Genomic DNA, 26,962 nt, shown 5'->3' with positions numbered 1-26,962 from the left:
GCGGAACGTTGCATAGGTATTTACTAAATCAAAACGAGTTAGCCAAAGCTTACGGTAAGGGAACCAAGCGAGCTACGCACCGTTTGTTCCCGTTCAAGCACTCCGTGCAGAAGTATTTCGTAAACTTGCGAGGCTTGACCTTGTAGATGGCACAGACTTTGCATGATCGGTGGCGTCGCTTCACACCCTGCTCGCGATCGACAGTATCTGGGTTTTCTTCTAAACAATGTCCGTCGATAGCTGACGATGCGCTTCCTTGTAGCTGTGTTGAATCTGCTCTTGCCGGCGAGGGGGCAGTTCTATCTTGCGCAGATGTCGCTTGCTGTTCCAATACAGTGAAGCCCATCATAAGTTAGTTGTTATGTTGGAAGGCTGCTGAAGCAGACGAGGTTATGCTGACTGGTCAACATTTGACCTACCTCAATCTCGTCAAACGCTTCGATTGAATCTACTGCCAGTAGCTGCTCCATCAATTCCTCAAAAACCGAGAAGTGTTTTGGCGGGCGCCTGTTGTTTACCTTTCGATAGTGGCGATGAACGATAAACGCGTTCACGAGCGCCATATCCAGAAACCCCAGAAACAGAGTCTTGTAGTACTTGCGTGTTTTGTAGCAAAGTTGCACGCTGTAACGTTGCAACCGGAGTTGATCATGGACGTCGACTCCACCCATCCAGCGGTGGTAGTCGCGAGCAAGCTTTGGAGCCGGCACCGGCGTCATTTCACCGTGGATGCGTCTCACTAGAATACAAATACAATTAGTGCTAACAACCAAATAGGAACCCAATGCATGTAGTACGTACTCACGGTGCCGGTTTGGCGGCTGCTTCCACTTGAGAGCAGGTGCACCGGGTTACGGTCCATCCACATGGCAGCAGTTAGTTGCGGAAACATCTTGTTTTGAGCCAGCTTGATGGTACCTTGCGGAGGCACCAGTACCTCGCGCCTGTTCACCTTTTTTTTCTTTTTCGTAGTGATCACTCCAGCAGCGTAACCTGATCCATCCGTCTGTATCGTCCCCGTTAGATACATCCGATAATGAAGCAGCTCCAGCGCCAGCTTGACCGACGTGTAGAAACGGTCGGTGACGACTAACCTCCATGGAGACGTCGGTGACGGAGATAAGAGAGCTTTCAAGCTTCGAAGTACAGCCGCTTCTCCAGTGTTGTTATCCTTTGGAACAGGAGTACGTAGATGTGGCTTCGCTTCGCAATAAATCTCAATTCTACCAGGCAACACACATCAACAGAGACAAGTATGTTACTATTATGTTGTATCAACAGATGGCGCAGGATTCTTATGTTGGACAAGTCAACATAAGTACTTGGGCCAAAAAAAAGGCAAGCCGAAGCTTGCCTCACAGCTACCTCATGCAGTACGCGGACTTGGCATACGCAGCAGCAAACACCTTCGTCCCCCACTTGTGGGGCTTGTCCTTGTTGAAGATCCTCATGGGATTGTATCGCGAGCGCAAAGGCAGTGTTGCTTCATCGAAGCTGATGACTGGGGGAGCTCTGTATCCACGAGCGAATGTTCGCTGTAGCACGTCGATCACCGGTCATATCTTCCACGCTCGGTCCGTACGAGCTTGTGGCGACTTGTTGCTCGAAAAGTGTAGATATCCCATGACATGAAAAAAACGATTCTTTCCCATCACGAGACTGAAGCGGTTTGACGGTAGAACTCCAACTTTCTTCATTGACCAATGCGCTGCAATGCCTTTCCGGATGGGGACTAACATACGTGCAATCATCAATGCCATAACTTGAAGGACCTCGTAAGTTTGTATTTCTTCAACTGCTGACAACCGCCGTCTGATCTCAGCAACATTTTCTGCTTCGCCACCACTACGCTGTTGCTGTCTGCGAATTGAGCGGGCCCTCGTAGTAATTGACTGAGTATGATAGCGGTTGCTTTCGACAGCAATTTGGGACCAAATCCTTGGCGGCAGGAAAAAGAAGAGCAATGCCAGCGGATCGTCCTTAATGGCCGTTCTTAACAAGGATCATGGGTTTATGATTCAAAAGTGGTTTAGGTTAGTTTGTTGTGTGATCCCATATTGGTTCTTAACAAGCTCATGATCCCATTCAATTCTATATTAAGGCATCACTTTGTGAGGTGTTCGATTGCGCGGAGCGACACCATTTCTGGAGTATTCTAGAGCGTAATGGACTCAGCGACAGACACTAACACGGTTATGACTACAACCAAATGGACCGCAAAGCAAAAAACAGATAGTAAGCGCGCTGTGCTTCCTCCCACATCCGATGACTACAGCGAATGGACCGTTGACCAGCTAAAACTTGAATGCACAGCTCGTAAGCTGTCAGTAGCCAAGAACACCAAGAAAGAAGATCGTGTCTCAATCCTCAATGCTTACGACCAATCCAAAGGCGGTGTAGCACTGCTTTTGGAGAGGCAGAGACTTGGTAAAAAACAAAATCGTCTTCAGAGACAACCGATGCTCGCAGAACCAAACATTGTTTATTTCGCTTGGTTAATGTGCTTTTCTCAGATGATTTCTTTGGCAAATTTGTTACATCTGGGAATCAGCTAACGAGAAAGGAGTTGAACGAAGGAGGGCGAAACTTTTGGGAGTCTGTTGCGGCAGCATTTAACACTTTAAAAGAGATCTACGATCGGCTTGTATCTGACGATTCTCTTTTTGATGGCATTTCTCCAGACCAAATTACGGTACATTCCGCCGCCAAGTTGCAATCGATGTGGAAAGATGTCCACGCCGCATTCTCCCAGGCTGAAGGTAATTCTAAAATATCCGGCGAGCACGCAGAATTTTGAAATTTTTGTCGTGGAGATTAAGCCGTCATGTACCTCAGCCTATGGTTCGATTTACGCGGATCTGGACGCGAATTTTGTTCCGCTTGTGTGTATGAGGAAAACGAAGATGATTCAACCAAAGAGGGGGAATCTAAAACCACTTCAAATAAAAGCAATAGAAAGCGACAAAAGACGGATGATTCGATGTCAAAACTTACTGCTATTATAAAGACTCTGATTGATGTGGAGACGAATAATAAAACTGAGAAAGCCGCTCTGATTCGGTTGCAGCGTGAACGCATGGAATTGACTGCGAAAACAGACAAGTTAGCTGCAATCGAATTGATATTGAGCCGTCACCGCCACAACCTCCAAGAAATCGATGCACTTATTCATCAGCAAAACATCAAAGGAATGCCAACATCCTCTTTTCGAAACGACAAGGAACAGATTGAACTTCGTATTAAATCTCTCCAGGACAAGGCAAGCAAGCTTGAAGACCTGATTATAGACAGCTAGCTAATATCAAGAGTATTCGAACAAACTACAGATAGTAGGGAAGAACAAGTTATAAAATCAAAAGTATAAAAAAGCGTCTGAAAACAAAATGTATTATGGCCGAGCCATGTTGTAACTTTGAATGTGTTCTAAGACTACTTGTCGTAGGATATGACCATTTTTCACTTTGATACAAGAATTAGACGCATCGTCATTAACTGTGTGCTGATAACTGCAATCTTCCATGGCGTTAAACTCCTGCAGTATAATTTTGCTACTTCCAGCGCTCACCGTAGCTCCCAACCGATCGTCAATACAATAGTTATGCAACTTCATGCAGGTTTTGATCACAAGGCCTGTGTGGACATAGTCTACCACCAATGCTCTCTGAAATATTCGCCACTTGTTGACAAGCAGACCGAATGCCATTTCGATTCTTATCCTTAGTTGAGACAAATAGAAATTGTAAGCTGAATGCTCAGGACTTTTAATTTCGGGCTTCGTGAAAGGAACCAACATTGACGGAGCGAGAATATACGCATTGTCTCCAATTATGTAATAGCCAAAAGGAAGTTTCTCGAAATCAGTACAAATTCTCCATTTTTTTAGTGCGACACTGTCAGAAACTTTACCAGGAGAATTAAAGGAATTGCCCGTGAATCTGCACGAGGCATCACACATCGCTTGAACGTTAATTCCGTATGTAAGATAGTGTCCAGAGAAAAAGGCGGAGACATCAGGGACTTCTTTTGCACTCGGCGCTCTGATTGTACATAACCAACCGTCGATACAGCCTACACAACCTGTGAGAATATTGTTTGAACTGATCTCTGCAAATGATGAAGCCACCGCCTCGATAGATCGCGCGTCATATATTGGAGCAACGATCTGAAATTTGGGGTGATCACAAATTGCTTTCATGACGTCAACAACTATTGTGTAGAATGCGGGTGTACTAACACCAGTTAAAACGCGTATAGAGTGGTAAGACCCACCGGCAAGCCACGAAATGGTCATTTGAAGCATGTTAACTACCTCGATCGCCTTTATACCAGTTCTGTTAGTTGATTTATAGGCAACCCGCTGCAAGTACGGGGTTACTAGATGTAGTAGGCCATCGAAAGCGCCAGCACTCATTCGGTAATAACGCTTGAACTGACCTTCGAGTAGTAAGTGTTCCTGGTGGGGAATCCACTCCAGTCGTTCCCTCGAAACAACCCTTTTTCGGCGAGATTTATGTGTTTGGGAAGTGATGATACTCGCCACGAGCAATACATTTATTTCAGCCTTCATCTTGATTGTAGCAAGCTGTGCTCCGTGATCCGAGAATGGGTTGTGACCCTTGGCCGGGATCACCGACTCACAGTCTAGTCACTATATGTATTTTTGGTATCCAATCGGAACGCAGAATTTCGGATCATGCCCCAATCATGATCCCGTTAAGAACGGCCCTAAGGCGTAGCACGCTGTCACTTGGTCCGTATGGCCCATCATACAACCCAGCATACGTTGGGTCAGGTCCAAATTTAGTCGCGTCTAGATACAACACACAAGGACAGAAACTATGTTAGCCTTTATGTTAACTCAGAAACAAAATAAAAGGATTATGTTGGATTCGGCCAACATAACGTACCATACATCGGTACGCATTGCAGTGATCAGTGGTGCGTTCTTCGCTGCGGACAACCACGCCGTGTTTGGAAGCTCCTCGATGTCGTGGTCCGAATCTTCATCTGTCAGCTCTCCAATGTCCCAGTCACCGTCCCAACTATCGTCATCAGCATCCTCTTCGTCTTCAGGTTCCTCACGAAGCTCTGGGTCCTCATCGGAGTTGAGCCCGGTGCATTCGTCAGCTCCTTCGTCCATAAAGTTAGGGTCTGTGTCAATAACACACGCAGGTACACTGTGCTCAACGTCTGCTTCGTAAACACTCTCGTCTTCGTCACCTTGCATTCTCTGTTCACCATACATCACGTATGTTGGATCTTATGTTAGACATGCTGTCAGCCACAATCCTTCTAGGTTGGATAAACGAACAAAACGCACCGTGTCATCGTCGCCATCGCTGTCTTCTTGTAGGAGAGCGCGGCGATGCTCTCTTGTCGGAGCTTGAGTACTACGCTTTCGTTTTTCAGCACTGGAATCAGTAGTAGCTAACGCGATACCAGACTGTTGGGCAGGCAGCGCAGTCTCAACGCTAAAAACCATGTCCGCGACGACTTCTGTCACCTCCGTCTCGTGGTCTGCTTCCACCTCCATCGCATCCGCTATCGCGGTTGTCTCTATCGTTTCCTTCGCTTCAGCAATCGTCTGGCTTCGCGAGCCCTCTTTTTCGTCCGCCGTGTCTGCAACCCGAGCACTTTCTGAAGGGATATACAGACCTTTATACTGCGCCACCTCCATATCTGCCGTTGTGCGCTTGGCAGCCTTCTTCTTTGTCGCCTTCTTCGCCTTCGTCTGCCCTGCTCTATCGCCGCCGCTCTTCTGCTCTGTCCGTCGAATGCGGCGCTCGTGACGCTCACTTAGCAGAGCCTCGCAACAGAGGCGCCTTTCTTGCTCGGTGAGGTGGTGACGCGGTGTCTTGGGTGTCGGCGCAACCATGTTGCTCTCGGCCGTCGTTTTGGAGAGTGAGTAGGTTGGTGGCTGGTGGCCACTCGCTCGATAGTGGGTGTGTACCTCCCTTTTCTAACTCATTCAACCAAACTAAACCTAAGCCTGTGCATGTGACCTTTTTACACTCATATCAATGACTTCATTTCACTATAGCGGGGAAAGGTAGGATATGGACCGTTACCCCATACAAAATTCAGGTATAAGTTTTGCTTATGTTGGACCTCCAACATAAAATAAAAGGTGCAACAGAAGTGAATTAGGGTATACACTTCTTATGTTGGAAGATCCTACATAAAGGAACTAAGGGGTTAAATTTTTGGGCCACAAATGTAGCCAACTGTTTTTCATAGGATCGTACTTATCCCAGAAGTAACGGCCTGAGCCATGAGATGCGAATATAAAAAACAGCAGGGTAAATGCAAAAAACAAGCATGTGCTTTTCTAAGAATCATGTTTTCCGGAATAAGGCATGGAATTCGCATAAATTAGATTTTATGCGAAATTAAGCACCATACGCTAAGACACACTTTTTGAGACTGTTATCTAATATAAACTTTACCGATTTTGGAGTTACCATTACCCCCTGCCGTAGATACCTACATAGCAACAATATAAATTGCTCATGGTACTTAGTCAACACGGTTGAGTCAACCGGGTTGACTCAACATTTATTTTGTACTATTTAGGTACTTTAAATTAAGTATTAGCATATTTCGATAAGATTCGAGCTTTTGCTTTGCATAAATTACCGTTTACATATGCGGTAAAGTAGGCATAACTCGCACATATATCCTGTAAAATTTGTAAAGTAAGCGTGAGTAACCTCGAATGTGTCGAAGATGCTCGAAATGGAGCGAACGTCAGCCACTACGAAAACGTGGGCGACAGAGCTACAGCTTGAGCAGTTTTAGCCTGGCTTAGCAAGAATTTATCCCCGTGGATGTCTATAAGAGGATAAATCTTGACAGCACGACAACTTCGCCTTTTGATGCGCCTGTCTGGTGCGGGTTGGCTGTGTAAGCGAGTTTAACTGCAATAGTTTACAAGAGGGAATACCATTTCATCGATGCTCAACCAGCTTAAAACGGTTCACGGAGAGCGGGCTTCAGCCTCACTGCTTTATGGAGTGAAGAGAATGAAAGATCCAGACAAGACTGCGGAGATGCTAAAGTCGCTGCAAATTCATCAGTGGCGCTCGAAGGGTGTTAAATCCGATAGCACGTTCTTTACTGCGGCATTCGAGATAGACATCGGAAAGGCCATCGAGAGGGACAAGATGATTCGAAGCAAATAACAAACTTTTCACAATGTGTTTTTGGAGGCTCTGGGTATAGCATTATAGCAGTGTGAGTTGGATATCATTTTTAAGAGGGTTTTGTAGGGGGAAAAGTTTTATCCTAATCGCTATTCTTGTTGCGCTCTTGGATGTTAACCCAATTGCTGCCAAAAAATTACTTGGATTTTGTAAAGTAAATGTCCCACAGAAAAATGTAAAACATGCAAATATGCTGGGTTTTACTCCGCACCGAGGCAGCAAATTATATCATATTGCTGGGTTTACCAATAATTATTGCAATTTATTGTAGTAAAAACAAGCAATATGCTTGGTTTTCCGCAGATTCGCTCAAAATAAAATCCTCACATTTTGGTTGAGTAAGAAGTGTAAAACCAAGCATATTGCATGGTTTTAGTGGCGACGGTAGCAATAGCAATAGGGTTAAGAATGAGTACTGGCCAGAGACGATTTAATCGTGAAATTAAAAAAAATTCACGTCATAGGAACTCGTGGAGTTGGTTGGTGCTATCAACGAACAGGAACAAGAAGAACTCATTCCCGAACGTATCACAAAGTGGAACAGGAGACATTCGGGGATCTGGATCCACTATTAAATCCATCGATTCAAAGTTCTAAAATTTAGAACTGCTTAACTAATATTCGAGCTCAGAAATCGTCAATGCCAGACGTAGAGCGTCCTCCTCCGTCATGATGTCACCTTGAGCGTTGTTGCTTCGTCTTCTACCACGTGGGGCTGCCGTAGTCTTTGCGCGCTGCTTCGTAGCTGCAGCCATGGCCTTGTCACTAATGAAACGACTTGCTGCTTCTTTACTCTCCGAAATCGCACCACGCTCAGATGCCTGTTTCTGTTCTTCATCCTTGGACACTTTCTCACTGTCATCTTGACCACTGGTGCTTTGTCGCCCACCACGTGGAGTTGCAACAGTTTTTTTGCGCTTCTTGACTGCAGCTTTAGCCTTGGTCCCAGTGTTGGAACGCTTTGCTGGCAATTCACGTTCTGGGGTGACAATAGCTGTAGCATTGGCAGAAAAGGGTGCAGGTTGCTCTTCTTCAAGCAGCTCCTTGGTTATTTGGATTGCTTCCGACACGACACTGCTTCTTCGTCCACCACGTGCAGTTGGCGTCTTCTTGCGCTTCTTGGATGCCGCTCCAGCCTTGATCGCAGCGTTACTGGAACTCGTGGCTGACTCGGAGGCTCCTGGGCCTGCAGTGCTGTGTACTACAGAGGTAGCTGGCTTTTCTTTAATAAGCTCGCTGGACTCTTTGACAGTCTCCTCAGACACTTCATTGCCATTGCCGCTTTGTTGCTCACCACCTGTAGATGCAGGCGTCTTCGTATCAGCTTCTTCAGCCTCAGCTCCAGCGCCAGGTCCTTTCGATAACTTAGGAACAGCGCTTGATTCTTTTCCTCCAACCATCTTGTTCGACGCTTGGACTGCTACTGCCTCGTCAGACTTAGCGTCGCCTTGGTCATTGCCGCTTCGTGGTTTACCACGTGATGGTATCGTCGTCTTGCGCTTCTTGGCTGGAGGTTCGGACTTGGTTCGGGTGATACGAGAGCGCTTGGCTGGCCTTTTATCGACTGGTGTTGCAGGATCTACAGCATTTGTTGGAGCCGGTAGTATATCTTCCATCAGCTCCTTCGGCATATGATCTGCTACAGCGTCAACAGCACCGGTATCGCCTTGGCTGTTACTGCTTTTCCGCCCACCACGTCGAGCTGTAGCAGTCTTCTTTTGCTTCTTGGCTGCTGCTCCCCCCTTGGTTCCAGAATTCTCAGTTGAATTCATATCGTCCAACGACCCAGGAACCACAGGCGCTGGAGGTTTTTCTTCAACCAGCTCTATGGACATCTGGATGGCTAGCTGGACAGCTTCCTCCTCAGACATGTTCCTCCTTCGTCGCCCACCACGTGGAGCTTTGGCTGTCGCCGTGCGCTTCTTAGCTCCAGCTCCAGCCTTGGTGTCCTCTAGATGCGTTGTAGACGTTTGACTCTCCGACGTTGCTGGCGCTGGAGGCTTCTCTTCCACCGCTTCCTTAGACATTTGAATCGCTAGCTTGATGGCATCTTCCTCCGACAAGTCCAGCTGATATTCCTTCATAAGCCGAGCTTCTTCCGGGCTCTCGGTCGCAGTCGCTTCCTCCTCTTCGACAGCGTTGTCTGATACACTGACACGATCGTCGTCTGAGCTGTCCCCCATCACTAGCGACAGGTCCGACTCGTCCTCGTCTTCCTCTTCAAACTCTGGCTCCTCATCCTCGGCGCTATTGTCCACTTCTTCATCCTCCTGGATAAAAGACTTCTTTTTCGCGTTAGCACGGGGGTTCGCCTTCTTTTTGCCATTTCCGAGAGTCTTCTTCTTGTACTTACTCAGCGCTGTGTGCATCCCTTTGGCTTTGGCGAAGCTCCCGAGTGTCCTGGCTTTCCGTCCTGCACTTGCTGCTGCGCCTTTCGTAGCCGGCGTAGGCTTCTTCTTCGGCACGTGGTGGCCACCTACAGTCGCGAATATCTTCTTCGGCCGGCCAGTTTTCTTGGACGGAGGCATGAAGAACGTTGGGATTAATGTATCGAGCATCTCCTGCATTTCCAGCAGGATCACAAGGCCTGCGTGGCCTCCAGCAGCCAGGAAGCACGGATAATCACCAGGAGTTATGGAAGACAGACGCAGCCGATGCAACGCAGCATCTCGCTCGCAGAACTCCCGCGTAGATTGACTCACAGTATCCGCAGACCCTAAGACCGAGTGCTTGTCGAACGATACCCGAAGAGACTTGAACGGCTTGTCGATACTCGCGTCCTTTTCTCCAGAGAGACGACAGATTTCGACGCAATTCTGGGGCGCGCGATACATTTTTTTAGCGGGTGCAGCTCGAATGCTTCCAGAGGTGCACGAGGAGATCAGGAGAGGAACAGCACCACGTCGAGCGAACTGCAGATCCCACACGGGGGAGTCGATTTGGGGGTGAAAGTGAAGCTTCTGGTAGCTCCCACTCTGCACAGCAGCATAGCGGCAAATTGCGTTAAAACAGACCTGTCCAAGTGGCCATTGCAGAGACTCTTCGTACCAGGATGTCATACATGTAGACGGAGCCTTGGTCGCCGGAGATCTGGATAGACGTCTGGTCCATCCACTGCAGCGCCAGTCCCCACGTGGAGCGTATTCGGTGTGACCGCAGACACACTCGAGGCTCCCGGACATCCCACACCTTGAATACCGAGTCCTATAACGTCAAAGCGGTTAGTACATCAGAATTGGATGATGTTATGCTGAGGAAGTACATGTATATACATTTCCAGTGGTCGCGAACAAGTGTTCATCAAACGGAGACCAGGCAACTGCACGGATGGCTACCCAGCCACAGCCCCAATCGAAGGCTTCTTGTTTTCCTATTGTATCAGCTGGCACACCACACGCAGTTAGCTCGGAGGCATCAATCATCATCACCTATAGTTCACACTCTCACCGTCCTGAAAGCGTCGTTGTGGCTCTATGGGCTCTGGTTCATTGCGTTCACCTGTTAAACTGTCACTTCCGCTTACCGCAGACATTATATTCCACAGTGACACAGAGCCTGCAGGCCATAGCGCCCTTCATCAGTGCTTAAACTTACAGCCCTCCAAGACACAAGCCACTACGTACCGTCAGATCCACCCGTCAGCAGCAAATTCCACGTGTGTGGAGACCAATGCACACTGAGTTGCATAATACGCGACAACTTGGCAACCACAATGGGGATATTCTTTTCCACAAGACACTGCTCCTTGCCAATATTCACCTGTAGCCTTTCCTCTGGGATCGCTGGGATCTTGAACACCCTCATGCTGCCATCTCCAAAACACGCCGCCAATATTCCTAGAATATTTTCTCGACGGTTTGTCGTGGGGAATTTCTTCACTAGTGGGCACCATTGCAAATCCCACGCCACGCCGCTCTCATGGTCGATAGCGTACACTAGTCTGGGCTTCACAAGGCTCTTCGTCGCTGTCTTGCCTCGTTTATCTGTCGATAGCTTCGGCCGTTGCACTGGAATGGCCCAGATCTGGAGCATATTCCGTGCGCTCTCTGGTATATCGTAGTAATGGTCTGGGGGCGTGTTTTTCACCACTTTCCCCTCCGCTACTTGACACGGTGGATGTGTAGCTAACGCTAGAAATCTCCACTCTGATTTAGAGTCTTTTTGAGACTCTGGATTGCCATTAGAGGCTGCAGTTGTGTCCCCATCTGCGTCTTCCACTTGGTTGTTTTCCTTGCCGTTTAAAGCCGCTTTTTGAGCCTTTTTACTGGCTGCAGAGGCGCGTCGAGGCTTTTTCTCATTGCTCTTAGCGATAGCAGCGGCCACTGCGGCGGCGTTGGGTGCTGGCTTGGACGGCAGCCAATCCATGGCCCAGACTGGCCCACCGACGTTGAGAGCCATCTGCTCGCCACCATTGATGCCTTCACAGGTAAATGGTGGTATCGCTATGACGCTCGTCGTATCTGTTAGCTGAGCGGTAGATTGGGCAGTTTGCAGAGCTGTAGTGGCCTCTGGGTCCTGCTGAGCAGCAGAAGTTCCGTTTGAAGAAGATTCGGTGGGCTTGCCACTGAAAGTGTGCAAGTTCTGGGGCGATTCGGACGACGAATCTTGGGCAGCAGATATGGATGAATGTAGTGAAGTTGATTCCACCACTTCCAGGTGGATAGGTTGCAGATACGTGCCGTAAGACACCGCGTCGCGCCATGCGCTGAGTTCCATTGTTCGCGCGCGATTATTGCCAGCAATCTATTGACAACTTCGCTAAATACGATGATATGTGGACCACATAATTGCAGCTGTACAAATAATTTGAAATAATTTATTTAATAAAGCAACGGAAGTTCCGTCGGTGGTGCCAGACGCCAACGAGAAGCGCAAGGTTTCGCAATCCATTCGACTGTAGCAAACTGTCAAGCGCATTGAAGTTGGTCGCGTGATTTTAACCTGTGCAGTCAGCAAACCTAGCAATAGGTTCATGCAAGACCATGATGTTTCCAGTTATATAAAGCTCTTAGGAATTGCGGAATCTCCACGCTCTGAAAGGTGGGGACGCTGTTATTAATCGTGTCAGACTTTCGCGTGGCTGGGTTCGATAGACCTTCTATTCCTTGAAATCTACTTACTGTCGCTGAGGACCGACTTGGCCCAAGTCTTGGGCGGCGGTGACGCAATGACATGTACTAGTAGTATGATACTAGTATCTAGTCCGCACGTTGAAGTTACCATCAGCAAATGTTGGGTTTCCTCGGATTGTCCGATGCAGCCCCGCGCGGTGTTTAACGTAGGGTTGAATGGTGATGACGGCACCAGTTGAGCACGGCGGGATCGGTACATACTGGGATATAGTCTAACGCGGCGATATCTTCACGATTACCAATAACGTCTAAAAGCACGACCGTTCCGGCGCTCAACTGAAGTTTGAGCATTTGAGCGCGGCCGCCTCGCTGCTTCAGAAGACGGTGATATCGAGGCGATGGGGACTAAACGACTGAAGATGTCACCTTCACGGATCCCACCACTCGCTTAAAAGATCACCGGATTCGACACATCGTTAAAAAAAGCGGTGATTGCACTTCAGGTGCTTGCTCAGTTCTGTCAAGGATAATGCATCTCACTATCCTGGTACACTGTACCTGTTGTACCTGAGACCTCTCTAAGGTGATTGACTGAACTATACTATTGTATAGTGTACGCCAGAGTGTACAGGCCTCCGGCCTCCTCACCACTAATTATTCAATTCACTTTTCTTTTTCTCCCTTTCCTCACAAGTGTCTACTCTACACGTCTGTTCCCATCCGCTCACCGTAACAGGTTATGAGCTCAAGCCAAGCCTCAAGCGACGACTTCCCGCGTCTTATCGGCGCAGAGAACTTTGATGTCTGGAAGGCCCGCGTGTGCGCAGCCCTCGACGGCAAGCATCTCCTCGGCTTCGTGACGAAGGCCGACTACGACGGTGTATCCGAGGAAGAGAGCGATGATAGTGGGAGCGACATGTCCGACATAGACGACTCGCCGAAGTCCAAGCCGGCTGAAGAGATTGATTCTGATGCCGTCGACTATGACGAAAGCGACGACGATCTGAAGCCCCCGTCCGACTCTGATGACGATTCCGGAGACAGCGACTCGACGACGAAGGAGAAGAAACCCTCCAACCGTCCCCTTAACCGCCGCGATGCGAAGCGTGCTGAAAAGCGCGGGGCTCGACGCAAGCCTAAGCCGCTAACCAGTAGCGAGCAACGCCGCCAAGAGGCGAAGACGAAAGCGTTCCTGATGAAAACAATGGACAACACGCACGTGCGTCTAGTAAAGGATCTGAAGACTTCTTTCCAGATCTTCCAAGCAATCTGTGCTAAGTATGAAGGTGCCGCCTTTCATGGTGACCCGTACTTTATCCAGCATTTCCTCATGGAACTGAAGTACGAGGAGGGAGGCGATCTTGAGATTTCTTTCTAAAACTGGAAAACGCGATGCATGCTACCTCAGAAGCCACCGAATCGGTGATGACGGAAGGACAGAAGTCAATTTACCTGTTCCACGCGTTACCCAAATCATGGAAGGATGATCTCCGTGTTTGGAAGGGTCAGCGGAAGTATATCCCGTACGGAGAACTTAAGGCCAACATCGAACGGAAGGTTCGTGAGATTCTTGCGGAAGAGCGCTATACTCTAGCCAAGGGCACACCTGAGAGTCAAACAACCAAAGGCGAGCGAGCCCTTGTTGCTACACCCAACTTGGCCCAGTCAAGTGGATCTCGAATGTGCATGTACTGTGAGCGACCACGCCACGACATTCGCCACTGCCGCTCTCTCCAAAAGGATCTCCGTGAAGGCCGTGTGAAAGCTGGTACGGTGCTTCCCGCAAACTTTGCGTTTAAGGGAGGCAACTCGAGCCGTAACCATCCGTACCGCCACAGCAACAAAAACTCCAGTCGTGGACGCAACAATCGTGGTGGACGTGGCAATCGTGATCGACGTGACAACCGATCTGAAAAGAGCCTAGATAAGAACGATTCAGGCAACGAGCGCAAGGATTTCAACCAAGAGCGCCACGATGTCGGTCTTATTGCTGTTGTAGCGACTGTCAACGCCGCAATCAGCTTGACTGCCCAAGCCACCGTGAGCCCCGAGCCCACCTGGACTATCGACTCTGGATGCACGCGTCATGTTACGCACGAATCCCAGTGGTTCTCGACCATAACTGCGAGCAGCGGCTCTATTACTGTTGGTGGGAAGAACCAAATCCCCATCGAAGGAATTGGACAAGTCGAGCTGGAAGTCATTGACTCCAAAGGCACCAAGAGGATGCTCACCCTCCATGATGTGCTGTATGCTCCTGAGCTGAAATTCAGCCTTCTCTCGGTACCGGCAGCCGTGAAGCATGACTTTCGCTTCAGCTTTGATTGCAAGCAATGCGCCGTGCAAACCGATGCGAAGTTCAAGATCAAGGCAATGATGGCAAACCATGCCGATCTATACCAATTCCAAGCCAACCCTGTGATGAAACACGAGGCTCTTATTGCCACCTCAGGTAAGCAACGTTCCAATCTGCTTTTACACAAAAGGCTCGGCCATCCTAACGCTCGCATTTTGCACGATTTATCTAGGAGCCAAGCCATTAGTGGTCTAGACAACGATTCATCTGTCGACCCGCAAGCACAGTTTTTCTGCACTGCATGCACATTAGCGAAGTCTCACCGCTCTCCGTTTAACTCTAATAGAATTGTTGAACGTGCCAAACACCCTTTGGAAAAAGTGCATACAGATATTTGTGGTCCCATGCCTGTTCCCAGTCTTACTGGACGCCGCTATTTTCTCATCTTTATTGATGATTTCTCTCGGTACATGTTCACGTATCCGATAACGAACCGAAGCGAAGTATATGAGTGCTATGAGGACTTCAGGAAGAAAGCCCTGAACATCTTTAGGAGCGACGTCAATGTCCTTGAGTATCCGCATCCTACTGAGAACTGTGACATTCAGGTTTTGCAAGCAGACAATGCAAAGGAGTGTGAAAAACTCGGGCGCCAGATTTTCCAGAAATACGGAACACATGCGCAGTTTACGAATGCATACACTCCTCAACAGAACGGTGTTTCTGAACGACGCAATCGAACCATTATGGAGCGCGTTCGAGCCCTACTGCTTGATGGCAATCTTCCCAAGCAATTGTGGGCGGAGTGTGTCTGTCATGTGACCACTCTGATTAACATGACACCAAGCTCGACGACTAACGACCGTACACCATATGAACTTTGGTACAATCGCAAACCATCCATGGACTACATCAAAGTGTTCGGATGCAGTGCCTATGCGCATATCACAGAGCAATACCGTGATAAACTTGATGCGCGAGCACGTTTGTGCATGTACGTTGGCCTTCCCGAGCACAAGAAAGGCTGCCGCCTAATGGACGTCAATACCCATGCAATTGTCTACAGCCGTGATGTAACCTTCAAAGAGGACGAATTCCCTCGTTTGGCAAACCTGACAAACCCCGAACAATCATCACAGATGCAACAATCGACTGTGCAAACGCAACATCTTGCACCTGTCCCTGCAACGACAACATCTGCAGCGCTGCCCAGACTGCCCCCACTCAGGGAGGCCCTAAAACGCTCGCATTACACTTTCTGTGGGGAGACGAAAACTGATCCTCCTTCCTCTCCTAAGCCTAAAAGACCCCATTGCGACTCAGTCGGCAGGGATGTAGCCCTCGATTCCGAGGAAGATTTACAGGAGAAAGAGCAGCGCAGGACATTACTGTACACATTACTAGCTATTCGGTATGTGACAGAGCCCACTACGTATCGAGGAGCGATGAAATCCCCTCACGCTAATCAGTGGCACAAAGCAGCCAAATCGGAATATAAGTCCCACATGGAAAACAACACTTGGGTATTGGTATCTCCTCCAAAAGGAAGGAAGATTTTAACCAGCCGATGGGTATTTTATAAGTCCCACATGGAAAACAACACTTGGGTATTGGTATCTCCTCCAAAAGGAAGGAAGATTTTAACCAGCCGATGGGTATTTTGCTCGAACTAAGCGGAAAAGGACCCGAGAGGAGGTCAAGTACACCGGCGCAGGCGACATTGACCGTTTCAAAGCGCGTCTAGTGATAAAAGGTTTCCTTCAGGAACATGGCATTGATTACAACGAGATTTTCTCACCTGTTATCAGGATGGAGGTACTCAGACTCCTTCTCACGATCGCAGCTCTGCTCGATCTAGAAATCCACCAAATGGATGTCAAGACGGCATTTCTTAACGGAGTTCTGGAGGAGGAGATCTACATGGCTCAACCAGAAGGTTTTAAAATCCCGGGTAAGGAACACCTTGTGTGCAAACTCCTGAAGAGCCTGTACGGGTTGAAACAAGCTCCCCGTGTCTGGTATCAAACGTTGTCTGCCTTCCTTCAGAGTATTGGGTTCCAAAAACTTATTAAGGATCGGTGTGTGTTCATCCGCACTAGTGACGCTAGCACATGCTATATTGCAGTGTACGTCGACGACCTTTTAATCATTGCGCCTACTCCAGCCCTCGTGAATGAGCTGAAATCAGCCCTGAACAAGAGATTCTCCATGACAGATTTAGGGGAGGTGAAGTACTTACTCGGCTGGTCTATTCAACGAGACCGAAAGAGCCGAACGATATATATCCACCAGCACAAGTACGCTACGAAGGTCCTTGACCGCTTCAGCGACTACATTCCGTACCCTATTGCAACGCCAGCAGACCGGAATGTTAAACTCTCCGTAAGCAGCCAGCCCAGCAGTGAGGCAGAGAAAGATGCGATGAAAGATATTCCGTATCGCGAAGCCGTTGGCAGTATCATATATCTCATGGTAGGCACTCGACCCGACATGGCATTCTACATGCGCGAGGTCAGCCAATTCCTAGCTAATCCGGGAATGGAGCACTGGAAAGCAGTTGTCAGAGGTCTCAAATATCTCTCGGGAACGAAGGACTATGGTCTTCTTCTTGGTGGATCACTTGACATCACACGCGACAACCTTGCTGACAGCCTAACAGCGTACAGTGACTCTGACTATGCCAATTGCCCCGACACGAGACGCTCCGTCGGCGGATATGTGACTATGCTCGCAAGCAGTCCAATCTCATGGCTTTCGCGCAAGCACCACACTGTGGTTCTCTCAACAACAGAGGCAGAGTATATCGCCCTGTGCCATTGCATGCAAGAGATGATATTCCTCAAACTGCTCCTCCAAGAGCTAGGCTTTGCCACAACACAGGCCAACCTTATTCATGAGGACAACCAGAGCTGCATTAAAATCTGCTACAACCCGGAACTTCACGGACGATCAAAGCACATACACGTACGCTACTGTTTCGTACAAGAGAAAGTTGAGCGACACGAACTCTCCGTCGCCTATTGCAATACCAAAGAGATGGTGGCTGACATCTTCACAAAAGCTTTAGATAAGCATCAGTTTAAAGAACTAAGGACCAAGCTCAGGATGAAATCCCTGAATTCTTTACGGTTTTCCGCATAGTGTGCGAGAATAACACTAATGCATGAAGCATGCCTAATCCAATTGCGTTCTTTTACTTTTTCCCACTGGGTTTTATATTTTGTTCGCACAAAGGTTTTCTCCTCACTGAGGTTTCCCTGGTCTAGCACCGAATTACAATAGGCATATGTAACAGCAATCCATGCAAGACAACAATATGACAGGACAAACGGTATTAACTGGGCAAACCTGCCGAAATCCCAACCGCTAAGGCTACAAGCTACTCCTTCTTGAAAGCGATAAATGGACGAATGAAGGCAAAGTAGTGGATCCAGTTCATCTCCTCATCATCCACTGCAAGCTGTTTCCCCTTGTCGTATACGACACGATGATCCCCGTTGACGGTTAACACGAAGCAGTGTCCAACGAACTGGTGGTTGTACGCGGCGACGAGATAGATGCCGTCCGAAAGGTCATGCTTGCCCAACAGGCTCTGGCCTACGTATCCACATGGTGCAAAGTTGTCACGCTCAATAGCTCTGAAGATGAAGTCTCGACCATCGTCGCGGAGCTTGCGAAGGAAGACGAGAAACACCTTCCATGTAGTGCCCCTATCGATGTCCACATTGTACTTGGCTAGCGTTTCAGCTGCGAATACGTCGATATCTGCGTCGGTCACAATGTCTGGTCGTCCTGAGAGAAGACCGCGTCCGCCGTAGAAGGAGGCTGGAGCGTCAGCCGAGGACTGATAGATGCGGCCGGGGCGAGTGCGGTGCCTCTGGGACTTGGGCAGCACGCGTCAAGATGCCGGCAATTATGAAAACATGTACCGCGGTGCCGAACGTGCAAGGTTTCCGTGTATTCTATTCGACTGTAGCGAATGCAATCGGCAAATCCAGCAGCATGCAATAACAGCTACCAAAGTCGAAGTCGGCAGGCAGCACTGCGAGTGTTTGCAATGTTGTAAAGCAAGGTAGGCACCAGGTGTAGGCTTTTAGAGGAACTTCGCCATTGACAGTGATCGCTTCAAGTTGGCCATGCCGTTCATTGAATTTGTCATTGCCTGACGTTGGGTTTCCTCGGATTGCCCGTGCCGCCCCGCGCGCGATGTTTAACGTCGCTTTTGTATTGAATGGAGTATGGGAGCGCGATGATGACGGCAAGTGAAGGTTCACTTTCGATTGACGTCATCGACGTATGGAAAGCGGGGTGCAGTCAAGTGCGGTGGCGCGTTCAAGGACGACAAAAGCCTCTGAACGGCAAAAGCCATGACCGTTCTGGCGCTTAACTGAACTTTGAAAATTTGAGCGCGGCCACCTCGCTGCTTCAGACGACTGTGAGCTGTGGCGATGGGAGGCTAGTAGACTGAAGAAGACGTCTCGAATAATCCCATCCGATCGAGATCACCGGATTCGATACGAATGATTCGGAGTCGTCGTTAAATAAACTGTGCCGGGCCTTGCGTTTCTGATGCTTTCGCTACCAAACTCACTTCAACGTGCAACGGTTCGTTTACAGTACCCAAGTGTGGTTCATAGGAGTCCCAAGTAAAGCTACATGTAAGATGAAGACGCTGGAAAAAGTATCACCCTTGAACTTCAATCGACGGCGCTGGAGTAAGTGGCATCGGTCGCCATCGGCTGAGTGCTCTGCTGTACTTCCGTCGCAATGAATGCTCTGCAACTGGACGTTGTCGCTTAGGTGTCCTTGGTCCGTTCGCTATTTCCTGTGCTCACTTTCCAATTCTCTGTCTCGAACACAAGCCTGTCTTCTCCACGACGACTTCTGTCGCCTTCAATTCCACTCATCGTCACAAAACCTCCGACCAGCAAAACCATGACTCGGAACTCGGACCTGGAGAAGAACAGTCACGCTGCGTACGCAGACCTCGAGTCTCCGGGAGACCCGAACCAGCACCTGCAGCACCTGACACCGGTTGAGAGCGTACCGTACTTGGTCAAGAGTCAATTCGCCAAGGAGATGATGGCCGAGTTCCTCGCTACTTTTGTCACCATGCTCTTCGGTCTGTCGTGCATGACCCAGGTGGTGCTGAGCAGCGAGGCCAGTGGCAATTTCGTGACCATCGCACTGTGTTGGGGTCTCGCCTTCTTCTTCGGTATCACCGTCGGCGGCGGTGTCTCTGGTGCACACCTGAACCCGGCAGTAACCACAACACTGGCACTCCTCAAACTATTGCCCTGGAAGAAGGTGCCGTTCTACATCCTCAACCAGGTCGTCGCTGCGTACGTGGCTGCGCTCTTCGTGTACATCCTGTACCGACCGATGTTCAACGAGGTTGACCCGGACCGGATGACCACGCACATCATCTTCGCGACGTTTCCGCACGAGAACGTTGGCAACTTCACGTGCTTCTTGACGGAGTTCGTGGCCACGGCACTGCTGATCCTGGGCATCCTTGCACTACTGGACCAGCACAACCGTCCTATCGGCAAACACGCCGTACCGCCTGCTGTCGGAGCGTTGGTGAGCACCATTGCGATGGGGTTCGCCATGAACACAGGTTTGGCTATCAACCCGGCTCGGGATCTGGGTCCCCGCCTCTTCATGCTGTGTGCCGGTTGGGGCTCGCGCGTGCTCTCGCTCAACCACTATTATTTTTGGGTGCCAATCGTGGCCCCAATTATGGGTGGAGCTGCTGGTGGGTTCGTGTACGAAGTACTGATCGGCTACCACCACCCCGAGAAGAACCGTGGCCCGCATCCGGAGTACCGATTCTAGGTGCGATGACGGGATTGGAAGTCTGTTTTCATGGATTTAGTTGATTACATTACATCGTTGCCTTGTTTGTTTTCAATATACTGTATTGCTTCAACATTTTTCGTTTAAGTGTGCAGCATTTTTGGCAAAGCCAACATTTGCTAGTACCGGGGGGGTATTAACAAGCTGTTACGTCACGTGACACGTAACTTACGTGTCAACCCTTTCTAGTGTTTGATTTCGATACCATTTTTTCCGATGTGACGTCCGGTCTGGAGATAATCGAACGCCGCAAGGACTTCTTCGCGATTGAAGCCGAATGTCTTCTGCACAAAAGGCTGAATGTGGTGGTTGCTGATAAACTGCACCAAGGCACGAAGTTGCTGCTGGCTGCCAAGGGAGATACCACGGACGATGCATCCCTTACCTAGGAGGAGAACGGTAAGGTCCGGCATATCTTCTTGCTTTACAGGAGATAGGAAACCAATCACCGAAATGACGCCACCAACCGCGATCGCTTCGATACTCTGCGTGATCGTTCCTGAGCCCCCGTTCTCCAACACGAAGTCAACTCCACGACCGCTAGTGATCTGGTTAGCCACTGTTGCCCAGTCGGGATGGGTCTTGTAGTTAATAACGTGGTCTGCACCAAAATTTTCCTGAACAAACTTGAGTTTCTCATCCGAGGACGAAGTGATGATCGTGGTAGCCCCCGCAGCCTTGGCAATTTGAAGACCGATGATAGATACACCTCCCGTTCCTGAAATTCAAACGCGTTAACCAAAAATTTGATTGTGTAAAATTATGGGGTGTAAGCTTACCTTGGAACAGAACTGTTTGTCCGGCTTTTAACGGAAGGACACCAAAGAGCGCGTTCCAAGCGGTAACTCCCGATGCTACCAGCGAGGCCATTTGCACGAAGCTGATACCGCACTTTTCCGGTACCTTGGTGATGACTTGTGCAGGCAGAGCGATATACTGGCGCAAGACGCCGTCGACATTTCCACCGAGTGACTCTCGCTCTAAACCGGGTGTGAGGCCGTCTAGGTTGTTCACGTCGAAGTTGGCAATGACGCGATCACCAAGCTGCAAGTTCTTGACGTCGGCCCCAAGCTCCAGAACAACCCCCGCCCCATCCGAGCAGGGGACGAGATCATCCTTGACGGGAAACGGATACGTGCCGTTGGCCACGATGGTGTCTCGGTAGTTGAGTGTGACGCCACGAATTTGCACCAGGACTTCGTCTGGACCGATCTCCGGTCTTGGTTCCGACTCGACACGAAGAGTACGATGCGAAGTACGGTCGGTATGGCGGAAGACGAGGTTGGAGGACGTCATACTTTGGCGGTGGTTAGATCGAGGTGCTATTGAAGAGGGATATTGGAAAGTGAGCTACGACAATGCGAGCTCAGTCATAACGGGGTTATCTTGGCTGGTAAAAGTGAGCTCGATTGCGTCAGCTTAACAGTAACGCGATCTGCTTGAGGTTACGAACAGCTGCACTGCCACAGTCGTAATCGGAGCTAGATGAATCCAGTTTTAATGTACCTTCGACGCTTTGAGCCCTTTGCAAAACCATTTGATTTGGAGCAATGTTCGATAATACCGGCATCTCTTGGAACCTGAACCTGAATCTAAAGTAATGCCGTTATAGTTTAGATGAAAATGAAGCCGAGTCGTTAAAACCTCTAAGCTTAAAACTTACTCAGAATATACATCTAAAAATTAAATCCGAACACTTAGGTGGTAAAATATACAGCTTACGGGTAAGTTGGTGTGGTAAACTACTACTGATATTCTAGAGCAAAGCGAGCTGAGTAGGCCACCAAGCATTGTTAGCAGTGAGCAAAAGTAAAGCTTACAAAACCAATTTACACGTTAGCTGTATTTTGTACGACCTAAACGCTCGGGTTTTATTTATTCTGAGTAAGTTTTAAGCTTAGAGGTTTTAACGATTCGGCTTCATTTTCATCTAAACTATAACGGCATTACTTTAGATTCAGGTTCAGGTTCCGAGAGATGCCGGTATTATCGAACATTGCTCCAAATCAAATGGTTTTGCAAAGGGCTCAAAGCGTCGAAGGTACATTAAAACTGGATTCATCTAGCTCCGATTACGACTGTGTTGTTTACCGTTGGCAGTGCAGCTGTTCGTAACCTCAAGCAGATCGCGTTACTGTTAAGCTGACGCAATCGAGCTCACTTTTACCAGCCAAGATAACCCCGTTATGACTGAGCTCGCATTGTCGTAGCTCACTTTCCAATATCCCTCTTCAATAACACCTCGATCTAACCACCGCCAAAGTATGACGTCCTCCAACCTCGTCTTCCACCATACCGACCGTACTTCGCATCGTACTCTTCGTGTCGAGTCGGAACCAAGACCGGAGATCGGTCCAGACGAAGTCCTGGTGCAAAGTCGTGGCGTCACACTCAACTACCGAGACACCATCGTGGCCAACGGCACGTATCCGTTTCCCGTCAAGGATGATCTCGTCCCCTGCTCGGATGGGGCGGGGGTTGTTCTGGAGCTTGGGGCCGACGTCAAGAACTTGCAGCTTGGTGATCGCGTCATTGCCAACTTCGACGTGAACAACCTAGACGGCCTCACACCCGGTTTAGAGCGAGAGTCACTCGGTGGAAATGTCGACGGCGTCTTGCGCCAGTATATCGCTCTGCCTGCACAAGTCATCACTAAGGTACCGGAAAAGTGCGGTATCAACTTCGTGCAAATGGCCTCGCTGGTAGCATCGGGAGTTACCGCTTGGAACGCGCTCTTTGGTGTCCTTCCGTTAAAAGCCGGACAAACAGTTCTGTTCCAAGGTAAGCTTACACCCCATAATTTTACACAATCAAATTTTTGGTTAACGCGTTTGAATTTCAGGAACGGGAGGTGTATCTATCATCGGTCTTCAAATTGCCAAGGCTGCGGGGGCTACCACGATCATCACTTCGTCCTCGGATGAGAAACTCAAGTTTGTTCAGGAAAATTTTGGTGCAGACCACGTTATTAACTACAAGACCCATCCCGACTGGGCAACAGTGGCTAACCAGATCACTAGCGGTCGTGGAGTTGACTTCGTGTTGGAGAACGGGGGCTCAGGAACGATCACGCAGAGTATCGAAGCGATCGCGGTTGGTGGCGTCATTTCGGTGATTGGTTTCCTATCTCCTGTTAAACAAGAAGATATGCCGGACCTCACCGTTCTCCTCCTAGGCAAGGGATGCATCGTCCGTGGTATCTCCCTTGGCAGCCAGCAGCAACTTCGTGCCTTGGTGCAGTTTATCAGCAACCACCACATTCAGCCTTTTGTGCAGAAGACATTCGGCTTCAATCGCGAAGAAGTCCTTGCGGCGTTCGATTATCTCCAGACCGGACGTCACATCGGAAAAATTGGTATCGAAATCAAACACTAGAAAGGGTTGACACGTAAGTTACGTGTCACGTGACGTAACAGCTTGTTAATACTAACAAATGTTGGCTTTGCCAAAAATGCTGCACACTTAAACGAAAAATGTTGAAGCAATACAGTATATTGAAAACAAACAAGGCAACGATGTAATGTAATCAACTAAATCCATGAAAACAGACTTCCAATCCCGTCATCGCACCTAGAATCGGTACTCCGGATGCGGGCCACGGTTCTTCTCGGGGTGGTGGTAGCCGATCAGTACTTCGTACACGAACCCACCAGCAGCTCCACCCATAATTGGGGCCACGATTGGCACCCAAAAATAATAGTGGTTGAGCGAGAACACGCGCGAGCCCCAACCGGCACACAGCATGAAGAGGCGGGGACCCAGATCCCGAGCCGGGTTGATAGCCAAACCTGTGTTCATGGCGAACCCCATCGCAATGGTGCTCACCAACGCTCCGACAGCAGGCGGTACGGCGTGTTTGCCGATAGGACGGTTGTGCTGGTCCAGTAGTGCAAGGATGCCCAGGATCAGCAGTGCCGTGGCCACGAACTCCGTCAAGAAGCACGTGAAGTTGCCAACGTTCTCGTGCGGAAACGTCGCGAAGATGATGTGCGTGGTCATCCGGTCCGGGTCAACCTCGTTGAACATCGGTCGGTACAGGATGTACACGAAGAGCGCAGCCACGTACGCAGCGACGACCTGGTTGAGGATGTAGAACGGCACCTTCTTCCAGGGCAATAGTTTGAGGAGTGCCAGTGTTGTGGTTACTGCCGGGTTCAGGTGTGCACCAGAGACACCGCCGCCGACGGTGATACCGAAGAAGAAGGCGAGACCCCAACACAGTGCGATGGTCACGAAATTACCACTGGCCTCGCTGCTCAGCACCACCTGAGTCATGCACGACAGACCGAAGAGCATGGCGACAAAAGTAGCGAGGAACTCGGCCATCATCTCCTTGGCGAATTGACTCTTGACCAAGTACGGTACGCTTCCAACCGGTGTCAGGTGCTGCAGGTGCTGGTTCGGGTCTCCCGGAGACTCGAGGTCTGCGTACGCAGCGTGACTGTTCTTCTCCAGGTCCGAGTTCCGAGTCATGGTTTTGCTGGTCGAAGGTTTTGTGACGTTGAGTGGAATTGAAGACGACAGAAGTCGTCGTGGAGAAGACAGGCTTGTGTCCGAGACCGAGAATTGGAAAGTGAGCACAGGAAATAGCGAACGGACCAAGGACACCAAAGCGACAACGTCCAGTTGCAAAGCATTCATTGCGACGGAAGTACAGCAGAGCACTCAGCCGATGGCGACCGATGCCACTTACTCCAGCGCCGTCGATTGAAGTTCAAGGGTAATACTTTTTCCAGCGTCTTCATCTTACATGTAGCTTTACTTGGGACTCCTATGAACCTCACTTAGGTACTGTAAACGAACCGTTGCACGTTGAAGTGAGTTTGGTAGCGAAAGCATCAGAAACGCAAGGCCCGGCACAGTTTATTTAACGACGACTCCGAATCATTCGTATCGAATCCGGTGATCTCGACGTCTTCTTCAGTCTACTAGCCTCCCATCGCCACAGCTCACAGTCGTCTGAAGCAGCGAGGTGGCCGCGCTCAAATTTTCAAAGTTCAGTTAAGCGCCAGAACGGTCATGGCTTTTGCCGTTCAGAGGCTTTTGTCGTCCTTGAACGCGCCACCGCACTTGACTGCACCCCGCTTTCCATACGTCGATGACGTCAATCGAAAGTGAACCTTCACTTGCCGTCATCATCGCGCTCCCATACTCCATTCAATACAAAAGCGACGTTAAACACCGCGCGCGGGGCGGCACGGGCAATCCGAGGAAACCCAACGTCAGGCAATGACAAATTCAATGAACGGCATGGCCAACTTGAAGCGATCACTGTCAATGGCGAAGTTCCTCTAAAAGCCTACACCTGGTGCCTACCTTGCTTTACAACATTGCAAACACTCGCAGTGCTGCCTGCCGACTTCGACTTTGGTAGCTGTTATTGCATGCTGCTGGATTTGCCGATTGCATTCGCTACAGTCGAATAGAATACACGGAAACCTTGCACGTTCGGCACCGCGGTACATGTTTTCATAATTGCCGGCATCTTGACGCGTGCTGCCCAAGTCCCAGAGGCACCGCACTCGCCCCGGCCGCATCTATCAGTCCTCGGCTGACGCTCCAGCCTCCTTCTACGGCGGACGCGGTCTTCTCTCGCCAGCAGCAGCGTAGTCAACGAAATTAACTGAAAAGCACAATACTATTTCCAAAAAGTATTTAACAGTGTTCGGTTCAATTCTCATTTAAGTACGAATTGCGTTGCGTACACACACTCCTGATTTCAAATTTGGCGCGCACAACGACACAGATCCCTTTCCGCTCTTGGCAATGGCTCCGTCCAGCTCTGTCTCGGCGTCCATCGACCCTCTCTTCGAGTTCGACGCTCCGCAGTTCGCAGACCTCAACGCACCCTTATCTTCGCTTCAACCGGGCGAGCACGACCCCTGGTTCGACCAGATTCACTCGCAACACAGTAAGCCCAGTGCGGAATTGGCGAAGGAGCTGGAGGAAGCCGTGCGGAAGTTGCAAGACAGAGAGCAGAAACTTAAGGACGCAGTAAAACCTAAAAGCAACTCAAAACGCGATCGCAGATGGAGCACGAACAAGGAGAATCAACAGCCAGCAGACTGGCGCGAGATCGTGGCGGCCCAGAATAAGAAAATTCAAGAGAAGAGAAGGAGCAAGCTCACGAGCTTGAAGGAGATGCGGGCGACACAGGAGCCCTTTAAGTTGCACAAGACCAAAGTTGAGGTCAAAACGGTCTCTGCTCTGCCTACGAAGAGCAGGAAGCCTCTCGGAGACTTGGGGAACAGACTCAATTCAGGCAGAAAGAGAGCGAATCCTGAGAGGGAGATGAAGGACTTGCACGAGCTGCTGAAGAAACACAACAAGAAGTTCAAGGCTATACACACATACGAACCTCCGCAGCATTCAGTGCGAGAGGTGAAGCAGGTAATAACAGAGCAATGTGGGGATATTCTTTGAGTGGCCTTTATTAATTTTTTTTGCTATATTTTATAAGTGGGAACGAGATACAGGCAAAAGTTATTATGCTTTATCGGCAGAGGAGCGTGTGCAAGCGAACCAAGATATTA

General features: G+C 49.4%; 4 protein-coding genes across 4 annotated transcripts; 1 reads left to right on the top strand and 3 right to left on the bottom strand.

Annotated features, from left to right (window-relative positions):
* Positions 1 to 4,305: 4,305 nt before the first annotated feature.
* Positions 4,306 to 5,875, bottom strand: PITG_08300 (uncharacterized protein; the record flags this gene model as incomplete). Its single annotated transcript, XM_002903651.1, has 3 exons — positions 4,306 to 4,318; positions 4,908 to 5,230; positions 5,321 to 5,875. 3 exons carry the CDS (start codon positions 5,873 to 5,875, stop codon positions 4,306 to 4,308), a joined length of 891 nt encoding a protein of 296 aa, XP_002903697.1.
* A 3,512-nt stretch (positions 5,876 to 9,387) lies between these two features.
* Positions 9,388 to 11,600, bottom strand: PITG_08299 (uncharacterized protein; the record flags this gene model as incomplete). Its single annotated transcript, XM_002903650.1, has 9 exons — positions 9,388 to 9,403; positions 9,486 to 9,615; positions 9,679 to 10,177; positions 10,251 to 10,406; positions 10,475 to 10,584; positions 10,650 to 10,757; positions 10,826 to 11,147; positions 11,211 to 11,345; positions 11,421 to 11,600. The coding sequence occupies 9 exons, from the start codon at positions 11,598 to 11,600 to the stop codon at positions 9,388 to 9,390; spliced, it is 1,656 nt and encodes a 551-aa protein (XP_002903696.1).
* A 7,905-nt stretch (positions 11,601 to 19,505) lies between these two features.
* On the top strand, positions 19,506 to 20,408 carry PITG_08297 (aquaporin, putative; the record flags this gene model as incomplete). Its single annotated transcript, XM_002903649.1, has 1 exon — positions 19,506 to 20,408. The coding sequence occupies one exon, from the start codon at positions 19,506 to 19,508 to the stop codon at positions 20,406 to 20,408; it is 903 nt and encodes a 300-aa protein (XP_002903695.1).
* Positions 20,409 to 23,999: 3,591 nt separating this feature from the next.
* Positions 24,000 to 24,902, bottom strand: PITG_08296 (aquaporin, putative; the record flags this gene model as incomplete). Its single annotated transcript, XM_002903648.1, has 1 exon — positions 24,000 to 24,902. One exon carries the CDS (start codon positions 24,900 to 24,902, stop codon positions 24,000 to 24,002), a length of 903 nt encoding a protein of 300 aa, XP_002903694.1.
* Between the last annotated feature and the right edge of the window lie 2,060 nt (positions 24,903 to 26,962).

This window comes from Phytophthora infestans, genomic scaffold (genome assembly GCF_000142945.1).
Source record: "Phytophthora infestans T30-4 supercont1.13 genomic scaffold, whole genome shotgun sequence".
Lineage (NCBI taxonomy): Eukaryota > Oomycota > Peronosporomycetes > Peronosporales > Peronosporaceae > Phytophthora > Phytophthora infestans.
The sequence above is the reverse complement of the archived record's forward strand: the minus strand, read 5'-3'. Positions and strand labels throughout refer to the sequence as shown.